The sequence below is a fragment of the Heterocephalus glaber genome, unplaced genomic scaffold (genome assembly GCF_053883595.1).
Source record: "Heterocephalus glaber isolate CG9 unplaced genomic scaffold, H.glaber_assembly_v1.0 deba00001097, whole genome shotgun sequence".
In the NCBI taxonomy this organism is placed as follows: Eukaryota; Metazoa; Chordata; class Mammalia; order Rodentia; family Bathyergidae; genus Heterocephalus; species Heterocephalus glaber.
Genome location: NW_028258191.1, coordinates 3,317,949 through 3,333,377, shown reverse-complemented (window position 1 = coordinate 3,333,377; position 15,429 = coordinate 3,317,949). Strand labels below are relative to the sequence as shown.

Genomic DNA, 15,429 nt, shown 5'->3' with positions numbered 1-15,429 from the left:
CTGCACCCAACCACAACATATTTCCATTTTTAAAAATATGCCTTTGCTGTGGTTTGGATCTAAATGTCCCCCAAAGTCCTATGTTGGGAAGTGGGGACAGGCTGGAGGGGTCAAGTCTCCACTGGCGTTACCTAGAAAGGGTGCATTCCTGTCCCTCGTTTCCTCGATGTCAAAGGTGCAGCAGATTTTCCTTCACAGGCTCAAGGGTATAAAACAGTAAACGCTTTTGAAACACTCTACTTTGAGGGAGAGCTGCAGGGTGCCCTGCTCATTTAAGGCCACCTAAGAAGCGCTTCCCCAAATTTCACCATCCAGGCGCTTAGGGGCCACTGAAGCTATTCCTCAGGCTGACATGTCTCAACGATGTATCAGGTCATCTGAAGGACCTTAGGGTCACTCTTGTGGTGCTGGCTTTTCAGGAATGCTAAATTCAAGAGTTGAGGGATTATGGAGGCTTCTGCTCAGATCCAGAAAACTGTGGGAAGCCAGGCATTATGCCCTTGAGAGGGTAGCGTGTGAAGCTATGAGAATGAAGCTTAAAGTGTAATGGAGATCCCAGGAAGTTGGAAACGTCAGGAACATGGAACATCTGCTGAGCAAAGCTGCAGGCTGTGAACAGAGGCAGCCCCAAAGAGAAGCCATGTGGGCTAAAACTGGTAAGACCATAGAGACAGGGCTGCCCAAGCCTTTAGGGTTTAAATCTCACAACAATCTGCCAGAGGTACTGGTGTGGACTAAGAGATTTAATGTTTGCCCTGATGGGTTTTCATCTTGCTTTGGCCAAATTCCTTTCTATCCCTGTTTTTCCATTTTGGAATGGAAATGTTAATTCTGTGCCACTGTTATGTTGAAGGTATTTAATTTTTTTGTGGTGTCACAGGTAAGAGTTTGCCTTAAGTCTCAAGGGAGACACTGGACTCGGACTTTTCAACAATGCTACTGTTGAGGCTATTAAGGCTTTGGTGACTCTGAGATGGACTAAATGCACTTTGCTAATGAGATAGACATGGGCCTTTTCAGGGACAGGGAGGAATGTTATGATTTTGATCTAAAATGTGCCACAAAAACTTTGTGTTCAGAGATGGGATGTAGTTGGAGTGGGCAGGTCATTGGGGGCGTGACCTGGGAAGGGTGTGTTCTTGTCCCTGGTTCTTCCCTTCTTTCTGCTTCCTGGCTATCATGGGTTAAGCAACTTTTTTCACCAGGTCCTTCCACCATGCTTTCCTGCCTTGGAGGCAGCTAGCCATTCCATGGAGCCCAGTGGAACCACGAGCCAAATAAACCTCTCCTTTAAATTGTGGGTCACTGGGAAAGTGACTAACATGGCCATTTTCTTTTACCACACAAAAACTGGGGACTTTTAAGACATCCAATAGAGATATTTGGTAGGTAAATATAAGTACAGAGCCAAAAATGTCAAAAATAAAAATAATCAATTATGAATTACAAAAATGTAGCCTTGGGCTGGGGCTTTAGCTCAGTGGTGCTGTGCACCTACCTCACAAGCGCAAGGTCCTGAGTTTAATCCCCAGTACCAGAGGCGGGGGAAAAAAAAAAGTATATAGCCTGTGGAGGAACCTAAAGGATTAAGTGATCAAAAAGTTATTTATTTAGTTAGTTAGTTTTTTTGAGACAAGGTCTTGCTATGTAGTCCAGGCTGGCCTCAAACTTGCAGCAGTCCTCCTGCCTTGGCCTCCCAAGTGCTAGAATTACAGGCATATGCTACCACATCTGGCTAAAAAGTAATTTAAATGAGAAAAAGGACAGAAACCTATGGGAAATATCATTTAACTGATGAGTAGAGGAGCAAAGAGCCAAGAAGAGTGAGAAAGACAGGAGACGTCAACTGTGTCCAATGTCAGGTCATCTGATGTAACGCCTATCTGTAAGGGACCGCTGTTCCTAATAATGTGGCTTGGACTTAAAACTCTGCCTGAAATTATGTAAAGTGAAAATAATAAATATTAGGTATTTGAATAAGACCCTGAATTGCATGAGCTTTTCCTGAGTGAGCAATGATGCAATACCAGCTTAAAATCTTTATAAACACATCTCAGAAATTACCCCCAAACTCCTCAGAAATTGTTTAAAGACAAATAAACACTCAAACGTTTAGTGTTTTTTGTTTAGTATATATGAACAATTTCAGAGACGTCAAAATTTTTAAGTTTTTAAATAGCTGGAGGAATATAAAGCTGGTTGGAATTAAGTCTACATTGTATCTATAATTTTTAAAAGTGAAAAACAGGAAAAGTAATTTTCGAGCAATACAGAAAGTTAAATTATCTGTATGTGCAAGTTATTAAAAATGTATTTTTAAAGAATTATTTAATTACCTAAACGAGACAATAAAGTTAAATAAAATTATATAGCAAATATGATATAATTTAGACAACATCAAGTACTTTAAGCTATTTATGTTGTTTTTGTACATATTGGGATTGATTTTTTCCTTTTCAATAAAATATGCTCACAGTATAAAAAATACACAATTAATAATTAGAAAAACACAGAAAGGGCTTTTGGAACATCACTCTTCCCGCCACTCCTGGCCCAGAGGAAGGGGCTTCCGGGCCACCATCCACCCACTGCTCCCGGCCCAGAGGAAAGGGCTTCCGGGCCGCCATCCTCCCACTGCTCCTGGTCCAGAAGAAGGGGCTTCCGGGCCGCCATCCCTAACGCCGCTACTGGCCCCTGTCCCACCTCTCCCAGCTCAGAGGAGGTGAGCCCCGCGGGCACCAACAGCACCGAACCCCCGGCCACCCAGTCAAAATGAGAAAACACGTAAATAAGTCTCAAAACCAGACTTCCAGATCACCTACAGCAACCCCAAAGGGAAATGAGATGGAACACTCTGAAACTCAACCACCTGGACCCACTCAACTGGCAACAAAAGGGGATCTGGCAAAGATGAAATCAGAAATAATTTCTCAGATAACAGGAGAAATTGTGCCCCTACTGCAAGACATGATTAAAAAATCTAGAGAGGAGCTGAGGATGGAATCCCAACATAGGAAACAAAAGGAATCCATAAAACAGATGCAAATAGATTTCTAGGACATGAAAAACTCCACTGAAAGTCTACATAGCAGAATGAGACAATGTGAGGACAGAATTTCAGATATAGAAGATAAGATTGCAATTAATGAACAGGAAAAGAAAAACTGCTTCAAAATTATAAGGGAACGTGAGAAATCAATCCAGCAGCTGCCAAATGATGCAGAGAAGAATAACAAAAGACTAACTGGAGTCAATGAAGAAACAGGTGAGAGTGCAGATGACATAAAAATTGTTCACAGAAATAATGGCAGAAAACTTCCCAAGGAGGGGAAAAGAACTTGACATAGAGATAAGTGAGGCATATAGGACTCCGAATACCCTTGATCAAAAAAAACTTACACATAGGCATATAATTGTTAAGATTCCAGAAACTCAACAGAAGAACAAAGTTCTGCAAGCAGTTAGAGAAAAGAAACAAATCACATACAAAGGAAAGCCCATCAGAATCACAGCAGACTTCTCAACACAAACCATCAAGGCAAGAAGAGCTTGGAGTGACATATTCCAAGCGCTAAAAGAAAACAGCCTCCAACCCAGACTGATGTACCCTGAAAAACTATCTTTCAAAATTGATGGAGAAATAAGATACTTTCATGACAAAGAGCACCTTAGGAACTTCGTGAATACCAAACCAGCACTCCAAAGAATTTTACACAATATCCTAGGAACAGACATTGAGGATCACAACCCCAGGAAGCAAAGCAGAATGAACCCATCTGGCATGACAAGAAATTAAATGTAAAGGGGGAGAACACAACAAAAACAAAGTCATGGCAATGACAAGTCAGTATGTTTCAGTTATAACCATCAACGTAAATGGTCTCAATTCACCAATCAAAAGAAATAGACTGGCAGAATCGGTCAAGAAGCAAAATCCAACAATATGCTGCATACAAGAAACACACTTAATTCAAAAGGAAACTCATAGACTGAAAGTTAAAGGGTGGAAAACAATACCCCATGCAACAGGAACCCCAGAAAAAGCACGAGTAGCTATCTTCTTTGCAGATCAAGTAGATTTCAAACCAACACTGATTAAGAGAGACAAAGAAGGACACTACATCTTTGTAAAGGGAAGAATCCAAGAGGAAGAGATGACAATCATAAATATCTATGCACCAAACACTAGTGCGCCCAACTATATAAAACAAATACTAATGGACATGAAAAGTCATATATGCACTAATACAATTGTAGTGGGGGACCTCAACATCCCACTGTCACAAATAGATAGATCAACTAGACAAAAAATAAGTAATGAAATACTAGAACTCAATCAAACTCTTGAACAAATGAACTTAACAGATATTTACAGTCTTCCACTCCACAAAATCAGATTACACATTCTTCTCAGCTGCACATGGGTCATTCTGCAAAATAGACCACATACTCATACACAGAACATGTTTAAGTAAGTGCAAAGGAAGTGAAGTTATCCCCCGTCAGACCACAGTGCGATGAAACTGGAGATCCATAGCAAAAGAAACTCAAAAAATATCATAAACATGTGGAAATTGAACAACACACCTCTGAATAACCAATGGGTCACAGAGGAAATTAAAGAAGAAATCAGACAGTTCTTTCAATTAAATGACAGTGACAATACAACATATCAGAATCTATGGGACACAATGAAAGGAGTCTTATGAGGGAAATTCATAGCAGTGAATACGCATATTAGGAAAACAGAATGAGCCCAATTAAACAACTTGACGCTGAACCTCAAGCTTCTAGAAAAAGAAGAGCAGGACAACCCCAAAGCTCATACAAGGGAGGAAATTATAAAGATCAGAGCAGAAATCAATGAAATGGAGACTAAGAGAATGATACAAAAAAACAATGAAGCCAAGAGTTGGTTTTTCGAAAGAATCAACAAAATTGACAAACCCTTAGCCAACCTTATCAGAAAAAGGAAAGAAAAGGCACAAATCCATGGAATTAGGAATGAAAAGGGTGAAATTACAACAGACCCAGCAGAAATCCAGAGGATCATCAATACCTACTTCCAGAACCTATATGCCAGTAAAATGGACAACACAGAAGAAATGGACAGATTCCTAGATACATATGAATTACCAAAGTTGAACGAAGAAGACCTAAAAATTCTGAACAACCCAATATCAACCAATGAAATTGAAAATGTAATTAAAAACTTATCAATGAAGAAAAGCCAGGCCCTGATGGCTTCACTGCTGAATTCTACAAGATATTTAGAGAGGAACTACTGCCACTACTGTTTAAACTCTTCAATGGAATTGAAAGGGAAGCAATGCTCCCAAATTCATTCCTGGAAGCAAGCATCACCTTGATCCCCAAAGCAGAGAAAGACCCAACTGAAAAGGAGAACTATAGGCCAATCTCACTAATGAACATAGATGCAAAAATCCTTAATAAGATACTGGAAAATAGAATGCAGAAGATCATCAAGAAGATCATACACCCTGATCAAGTGGGATTCATTCCAGGGATGCAGGGATGGTTCAACATAGGCAAATCAATCAATGTAATACACTATATCAATACAGCCAAAGACAAAAACCATATGATTATTTCCATAGATGCAGAAAAAGCATTTGACAAAAGCCAACATGCATTTATGATAAAAACCCTACAAAAATTGGAATAGATGGTCTCTACCTCAAACTGATAAAAGCCATCTATGAAAAACCAACAGCCAATATCATACTAAATGGTCAAAAACTGAAATCCTTCACACTAAAATCAGGAACAAGACAAGGATGTCCACTATCACCACTCTTGTTCAATATAGTTCTGGAAACATTAGCCATGGCAAATAGACAAGAGAAAGAAATAAAAGGAATAAAGACAGGTAATGAAGTCAAATTGTCATTATTTGCAGATGACATGATACTCTATATAGAAGACCCCAAGAACTCCACCAAAAGTCTTCTAGACTTAATAACCAAATTCAGTCAAGTAGCTGGTTACAAGGTCAACACACAAAAATCAATAGCTTTCCTCTACACGAATGACAGATTCATTGAGAGAGAAATAGGGCAAACAATAGCATCCAAAAAACTGAAATACCTAGGAATCAACCTAATGAAAGAAATCAAAGACCTCTTCTCTGAAAACTATAGCATTCTGAAAAGACAGATTGAAGATGATATCAGAAAATGGGCAGACATCCCCTGCTCCTGGGTAGGAAGGATTAATATAGTGAAAATGGCCATACTTCCAAAACTGCTGTACAGATTCAATGCAATTCCAATTGAGATCCCAGCAGCATACTTCATGGACCTTGAGAAAACAATCCAAAAATTCTTTTGGAACAAGAAGAGACCCAGAATAGCAAAAGCAATTCTAGGTAACAGAGACATGGCAGGGGGTATCACAATCCCCAACCTGCAACTCTACTACAAAGCTACTGTGATAAAAACAGCATGGTACTGGCAAAGAAACAGACTTGAGGATCAGTGGAACAGATTAGAAGATGGAGAAAGAATGCCAGACACAGCCTGCCATCTCATCTTCGATAAAGGAGCCAAACATCCTCCCTGGAGAAAAGATAGCCGCTTTAATAAATGGTGCTGGAAAAATTGGGTTTGAACTCTCCAAAGATTAAAACTAGACCTATGTTTCTCACCATGCACTAAACTAAAATCAAAATGGATTAAAGATCTAAATATTAAAATAGAAACGGTGGAGCAGCTGGAACAGAGGTTTTAGGTAGAGCTCTTGAAGACATTGGTATAGGAAAAGATTTTATGAACAAAACCTCAGATGCTCATGAACTAGCACAAACAATCAACAAGTGGGATCACCTCTTGTTAAAAAGCTTCTGCACAGCAAGAGAAACCACCAGTAGTGTGAAGAGACAACCCACAATGTGGGAAAAAAATCTTCACCTGCTTTTCCTCAGACAAAGGTCTACTATCTTGAATCTATAACGAAGTTAAAAAAATCACACCTCCGAAATTTAAAGACCCAATCCAAAAATGGGCATCTGAAATGAACAGACATTTCTCAAAGACAAAAGAAGTAGAAATAGCAAATAAGTACATGAAAAAATGTTCAACATCATTGGTCATTCGAGAGATGCAAATGAAAACAACACTGAGATTCCACCTCACTCAAGAAAGAATGGCTGCTATCATGAAATCAACCAATAACAAATGCTGGCAGGGCTGTGGGGAAAGAGGAACCCTGCTCCACTGCTGGTGGGACTGTAGATTGGTGCAACCACTGTCGAAATCTGTATGGAGATACCTCAAAGAACTAGGACTGGAAGTCCCATTTGACCCTGCTATTCCACTTCTGGGGATCTTCCCCAAAGAATTAAAAGAATCATACCACAGTGATATATGTGTGCCCATGTTCATAGCAGCACAGTTTGTGATAGCTAAAACTTGGAAACAGCCCAAATGCCCATCAACTGGAGACTGGATAAAGAAAATGTGGTTTTTAATAAAATGGAGTACTACTCAGCCATAAAAAATGAGAAATTAGAGACATTTATAGCTAAATGGATGCACACTGAGGAGATAGTCTTAAGTGAAATAAACAGGACACACATGTATAAATACCGAATAGTTTCTCTGGTGTGAGAAACTGAAAGTGTAAATAAGGACTAAATGTATAATAGGTAATGTGAGATAGGAAGAAAAGGGGCAAAGGGGAAGGAAGTGGGAGGGCTAGGGGAAAGGAAAGAAGAATGGGATTAATATGAGCAAAAGGAAAAATAGGAACAAAATCTTTGTAAATAGGGAGGACTGGAGGGGTTGAAGGGAGGGCTGGGCAAGGGTGAAAAATAAGAACCAAGAGAGATTATGTAAAGGTGCAAATTTCCAATGATGAATGTCATTATATTGTATACCTAAAATGTACCAATGATTAGAATGAATAATCGATAATGTAAAATAGGAAGACAAGGTCCAAAGGGGTAGGGGTAGTGGGAGGGGCAGGGGAAAGAAAAGAAGGGAAAGGAAAAATGCTGAGAAATGGAAAAAATGGAAATAAAGTCTTTGTAAATAGGGAAGGGTGGAGGGGGTGAAGGGAGGGCTAGGAATGGGGAAAAAATAAGAACCAAGATGCATCATGTAAAGGTACAATTCCCAATGAGAAATGTAATTGTGTTGTATACCTACAATGTGCCAATAAAAGAATTTAAGAAAAAAAAGAAAAAAAGAAAAACACAATGGCAAAGAACAATTTACCTGAAATTCATTTACATATTGCGCCATCACAAACTCATGTCTTTCAGTTGATAAAGGTTCTGCTAATACATCAGGTAAAGTTTTATGAACCTGGCTTTTCTTCTGTGCAACAGTCCCATTAAGGTGACAATCAAAGCCTATGTTTCCAGGAAGTTGGAAACGCTGATCCTGAGGTCCAAAAGGTCCCATAGTTTCATCAGGCCACACTGTTCGAGAGCCTAAAGAAGAGCAACAAAAGCAATCATTTTCTCCTTAAAAGTCAAGCACACAGGGAGCCTGAAAAAATGTTCTTACAATGTATGTGATTTTTACTAACAGATCTTTGATATCTGCTTTCTTGAATAAATATAAATTAGTTTCATGTTGTTGTTTCCAAAATGCTAATCACAACAACTAGTTGTTGGCTCACAGGCAGATCAACTATTCGGGGAAAGAGTCAATAAAGTACTGTCACTCATATACTGGATGTCAGTCATTAAAAAGAATACAGTAAATGTTTATGTACTGACTGACCTGAGTAAAGTCCAGGTTATACAGCATTAAAAGGAAAAGCTGTATCAAGAACAGCAAAATAACATTTATATCTTTATATTCCTATTTTTAAATAAAGAGAAAAAGATTTAAAAGAAAAGACACTCAATTTAACAGTAGTTATCCTTGGGGGGGGCAATTTATCTGCTGTTCTCTAGGGGCACACAGGATTAATGGACCATGGGAAAAGCCATGTATTACGTAACATAACCTTGTGTTTATAAGCTGCATGAATTAATAGATTATAAATATGTACAATAGAACAGACCACATTATTTGCATACAATTTAAAAAATATACTAATTTATAAAAATTCATAAGGATTCAGAAAGAATAAAGTTGGAAATTAAACCAATAAACACTCAAGAGTGTAAGTTTGGTTTAGAGAAAAAGATGGACGATGCTGTGCATGTTACTTAGGAATAAAATAATTATTTTTAATACCCTGCCAGAACTAATGTCTGCATATGACTACGTTGATATGTCTGCCTCCTTGCTTGATCATGAATGCCATTATATTCCTCTTCCATACTTAATAACAAAGAAGACACAGTAACCATGCAATTCTCTCCTGCTGAACTGTTTCAAAATTCTCAACTTACTCTACACCAATGCTTCTCAAACTTTAGAGTACTTAAGAATCATCTCCGATTTGTTAAAATGTAGATTCTGATTTAATAAATCTGGAGTAAGGCTCAGGATTTTACATTTCTAATAAATTCCCAGATGATATGGAGTAACAGGGATCCAGGCAGCCACTAAGATTGACTGGAGTCAATTCATAAGATAAAATCTGTTAGCTATTTCTGAACAAGACGAGTTTTAAAGACCACTGAGGTCTCACAGTCTCAGGTTTTCTTTAAAGAAAATATATCTTCCACATTAACAGTGGATTTGAGCACATTTTCATATATTAGTCATTTAGGATTTCTTTTTTGTGAAAGGCCTGTTCATACGCTTCTATTTGGTTTTCGATTGGGTTGTCTTTTTCCTATTGGTCTATAAAAATTCTTTTTATATATCAGGATACTAACCTGTTACATATCTAAATAACAAAAATCTTTCATTTATTATACATATATGGTTAGTCTTTAGGTGATGTAAACTGGATTAGTCAAAGAAAGTGCTATAAAAGAAAATCAAGGTAAGATGAAAGGCTTTGAATACCCAAGTGAACTTAAATTACACTGTAGCGATATGTTTCAAGCAAAAATGATTTTACCTGCAATACCTTAAGGACACATAAGGTTAAACTTCTAAGGGTCTTTAATATTCTAGTGTGCATAAATAATTAATGGGTTATGAAGAAATCAAGGAATAAATATGATATTTCCAGAACTAAATGATAATAACAGTAGAACACATAAAACTTATGGGCCAGTGAAAGCAGGCCAAAGAGGGAAGTCTGTAGCTGTGAATCCTCACATCATAAAAAGAGTGAGCCCAAATAAATAATCTAAGCATGTACCTCAAAGTCCTAGAAAAGCAAGAACAATCCAACCCAAAGCTAGTATGAAAAAGGAAAATTTAAAGATCAAAGCAGAAATCAATGAAATTGAGACCCTCCTTCAAAAAACTACAAAGAATCAATGAATGAAAGAGTGAGTTCTTTGAAAGAATAAACAAAACAGACAAACCCTTAGTCAATTTAACAAAAAAAAGAGAAAAGACCCAAATCAACGCAATTAGAAATGAAAAAGGTGAAATAACAATGGATATTGCTGAAACCCAATTATTAACAAGTACTTTGCAAAACTGTATGTCAATAAATTGAAGAATTGAGAAGAAACAGATTCCTGGATACTTATGAATTATCAAAACTGAACCAAGAAATTTTTAAATCCCTCATTATCCAATAGCAGGCAATGAAAGTGAAGCAGTAATAAAAAAACTTACCAAGAAAAGCCTAGGATCTCATGAATTCACTGCCAAATTCTACAAGAACTTCAGAGAAGATCTAATGTCAATACTCCTTAAACTCTTCAATGAAATCAAAAGAGAAGGAGTACTCCCAAAGTCATTTCTGGAAGCTAGCATTACCTGGATTTCAAAACCAGACAAGGACCCAACCAAAGAAGAAAGCCACAGGCCAATTTCTCTAATGAACACAAATGGAAAAGTTCTCAACAAGATACTGGCAAAGAAGATGCAACGAATCATCAAAATCTTCCCAGGGATGCAGGGATGGTTCAACATACACAAATCAATAAATACATCACATAAACAGGAGCAAGGACAAAAATCACATGATCATCTCAACAGAGGCAGAAAATGCCTTTGGCAAAATCCAACAACTTTTCACAATAAAAACACTGAAGAAAATAGGAACAGAAGGTCAGAACTTTATTTCAATCTCATAAGAGCCATTTATGATGAACCTACTGCCAACATCATATCAAATAGGGAAAAACCAAAACCTTTCCTTCTAAAATCAGAAACAAGACAAGGATGTCCACCCTCACCACTTCTGTTCAACATAGCTCTGGAAACATTTGCAAGAGCAATCAGGCAAGAAAAAGAAAGGAATACAAGTAAGAAAGAAAAACAAATTATTTGCAAATGACATAATCCTGTAAAGAGAAGACCCAAAAAATTCCACCAAGACTCCTGAAAAACCAAGTTCAGCAGTGTAGCAGGATACAAAATCAACACACAAAAATCAGTATCATTCTTATGGAGCAGTAGTGAATCCATGGTGAAAAAAAAATTACCAATTAAGATAGCACCAAGAAAAATCAAATACTTAGATATTAACCTAAGGAAGTAAAAGATCTCTAGAATGAAAACTATAGTACTCTGAAAAAGAAAATCAAAGAGGACATCCATCAGAAAGTGGAAACGTATCCCCTGTTCCCGGACAGCCAGAAACTACACAGTCAAAATGGCTGTACTTCCAAAATTGATACAAAGATTTAATGCAATCCCAAACAAAATACCAACATCACTGTTCAGAGAAATGGAGAAAACAAACCAAAAATTCATATGGAACAAGACTCAGAATAGCAAATGCAATCCTGGATAACAAGAGTGAAGCAGGAGGCATCACAATCCTGGACTTGAAGTTATATTACAGCATGGTATTGGCACAAAAACAGACATGTGGATTCATGGAATAGAACAGAGGACGCAGAAACAACTGCAAACACATTCAACTTTTTACTCTTTGACAAAAGGGCCAAAAACATATACTGGAGGAAAGATAGCCTCTTTAATAAATGGTATTGGGAAAAGTGGCTATGCACATGCAGAAGACTAAATTTAACCCTTGTCTTCCACCATGTACTAAACTAAAATCAAAATAGATCACAGAACTAAATGTTAAAACTGAAGCAATCTGTGGAAGATAAAAACAGGTTAAGCTCTGAAGTCAGGCACAGACAAAGACACCTCAACATACCCTGGTTGCATGTGAAATAGTACCAAGAATCAACAAATGGGATTATATCAATTAAAAAGCTTCTGTACAGCAAAAAAACCCAACAGTGAAAAGAAAACCTACAGAACAGGGGAAAACTTCTGCCAACTATTTGATAAAGGACACATCTAAAATATATAAAGGACTAAAAAAAATTAGACCCTCCCCAAAATAAAACTCAATCAAATAATGGGCAATTGAAATGGATAGACACTTTACAGAAGTACAAATGGCCAATAAATACACGAAAAAATGTTCACCTTCTCTGGCCATTAGTGAAGGGCAAATTAAAACACAGAAATTCCATCTTACTCCAGAATGTGAATCATCAAGAAATCAAATAATAAAAATGCTGGCAAGGCTGCGGCTATAACAGATCTCTTCTACACTGCTGGTGGGAATGTAAACCAGGATAACTATTACAGAAATCAGTATGGAGAGACTACAAAAAACTAAAATTAGAATTCTATTTGACCCAGCTATTCCCCTTCTAACTCTCTTCCTAGAAGAGTTTAAAGACATATTAGTGATACATGCATACTTATGCTTATAGCAGCACAATTTTTAATATGTCCATCAACAGATGAATGGATAAAAAATGTGGCATTTATACACAATGGAGCTGCCATAAAGGATAAACTTGAGTCATTTGTAGGAAAATAGTTTCACCTTGAGACAATGTTAACTGAAATAAATCATATATACAAGCTTAAATATCACATGGTTTCTCTTATATGAGATACCCAAAATATAAATAAAGAGCAAAGTAAAAGACAGATAATAGGAAATAGGGAGATAGATCTTTTGCAATAGGGAAGGGGACCAAGAGATGAAGGGGGAAGGGAAGGCAAAGGGAATGATAAAAAGTAATCAAGATGTGTTAAGTACATGTGCCAACTCCCCACAAGGAATGCAAATATACTGCAAACATGTACTAACAAAAAAACTTTTTCTTAATTTTCAAGATACGACAGGAATGTAGCATTTCTCAAACTTACCTAACCAGAGAACCCTCTTTTTTTTCTCCGGAACCAGGGATCAAACTCAGGACCTTGAGCTTGCCAGGAAGGCACTGGCTCCACTGAACTAAACCTCTGGCCCCCACAGAACCCTCTTAAAAACAAACAAACAAACAAAAACAATGACTCATAGCTTGAGGGTAATTTGAGATTTGTTGTTGAAAGTAATGAGAGACAATCAAGGTTTATTAAGGGACACAAAACATTTAAAAATCATCAGGGCTGAGGATTTAGCTCAGTGGCACTGCATCCGCCTCACAAAGCGCAAAGTCTTGAGTTCAATCCCCAGTACTGCCCAAAAAACAACAACAAAAATTCATCAGCATGACAGGGCTGTGCCAAACAGATTAGAAGCAGCAGACTTTGCAGGTGCTGCAAATCACTGAATACATACTATACATAAAATCTGTCAGTTACATTTAAGAAATTTATCAAGAATGGCAAGATGTAATGTTTTCATGGGATGAAAAAGAGACTTATTTCAGGCAGGACTGTGTTATTTGAGGACAGAAATTAAAGTTCAGCAAATAAGCTTTGGAAAACAGTACAGATAGACCCTGATTTGTGGTGGTTTAACACATGACATTTTGACTTTAAGGTGTGAAACCAATAGGCCCCAACCTTTGAATTTTGATCTTTTTCCTGGCTAGCAATATGCTATAATCTCTCTCAATGCAGGGCAGTGAGCTACAGTTAATAGTGAGTTATATGGTCACTATAAATAATCAAAACTTCATCAAGTACTGTGTTGCTATGGTATTTGGTAGGTTAGGTGTATTAAATGCAGTATCTTTCACTTACATATATCTGGGGGTGCAGTGGCCACATGAGATCCATCAGAACCTGAAGATCCTGCTGTTGAAAAGGCTTTTGGATTGACAACTCTTTTAACTAAAGCGTAAAATCCTGGGAGGTAAGAAACCAGTCTGGCCCTGTTATAGAGCACCTAAGAATGATAAAAAAATTAAGATGATTTATTCTGGAGATAAATATTATAAATTCTGATTACCTATGTAAAACACATAATATGTTTATAATTTTAAAGTAAATACCATGAAAATTGCCAGAATCAAAATGGAATTACTTATGTCATATCCTAATGAAACGAAGTAACCAAGCCATGATGGGGTGTGTGGGGGGGTCATCATATTTGCCTCATAATACGAACCATCACAAAAGATTCTGCAAAAAGCACAACCTTGCGCAAATACAAAAATACTTCTATGAAGATGCCCATCCACCAAATGCCTGTTCAACTTTGGACTGATACTTTTGTTAGTGACCTTTATGCCAAGGATAATTTTCAAAACAACTGTGTAACTATCCTCGTTTTACCTTTAAAATCCTTGCCTTCTTTTGCCTGCTTGGGTGCATCTATAGCTCCCTCTCAGTATGCCATGGTGTGTGTATTCTTGCACTTACTCCTGAATAAACTCTTCCATTTTATGTTGACAACACAAATATTAAAACAAGTAAGTCAGGCATGAGCGCACACCTTTAACCCCAGGTGAAGCAGGAGGACTGCCACATTTCAGCCCTGTCTGGGCAATGTGGTGACTCAGTGAGACCATCTCAAAATAAAAAATAAAATTAAAAAGGGATGAAGATATAGTTCAGTATCAAGGCTCTGGGTTCAATCCCAGTATCAGCAAACACAACAACAAAATACCAAGCAAGTATTAAACTATGTTGGGTAAACATCTTTCTCAATAAAGGTCATAATTCAAGAGTGCTGCACAAGTGAAAAAAGTCTAGAAAAATTTCTCTAATGTCAAAACTAAAAAGGCACCATAGGGCCGGGTATTTAGCTCAGTGGTTCCACCGCCTGCCTCACAAGTGCAAGGTCCGAGTTCGATCCCTGGTACCAAAAAAATAAAATAAAATAAAAAGGTACCGTAACTAATGGCATTCTTTTACCCTTAAGATATAAAACATCTAAAATTTCTTGGAGCAAATTCTACTTAATTTTCAAAACCTTTCTTTTTTTACTGTGGTATCTCCTGTGTCATTCTTTCCTCTTAGTTTGATGGCAATGTCCACTTTCCTTTGCGTTAGCATATACAGTACTGTACCTTCCTGATACATTTTCTGATCTTATGTTCATTTTCTAGACTTGTAAGTTACAAGTAATGTGGAAATATGTAAATATCTTCCATACATAATCTTTTAGCAAAATATTTGGGTCAGAATAACTTAAATCAAGGGATGGTAAGCTATTTCCTAGTAG

The 15,429-nt window shown here is 37.4% G+C and overlaps 1 protein-coding gene across 7 annotated transcripts in view; it reads right to left on the bottom strand.

The window, feature by feature from the left end:
- Positions 1–15,429, bottom strand: part of Mmadhc (metabolism of cobalamin associated D) — a 55,230-nt gene that overhangs the window by 37,510 nt on the left and 2,291 nt on the right. For all 7 annotated transcript variants that reach the window (XM_004870002.4, XM_087210051.1, XM_087210053.1 and 4 more), the window contains exons 3-4: positions 14,004–14,148; positions 8,238–8,455 (exon numbers count right to left, since the gene is read on the bottom strand). In XM_004870002.4, the coding sequence (XP_004870059.1) occupies positions 8,238–8,455; positions 14,004–14,148 (363 nt within the window). The remainder of the gene's footprint in view (positions 1–8,237; positions 8,456–14,003; positions 14,149–15,429) is intronic.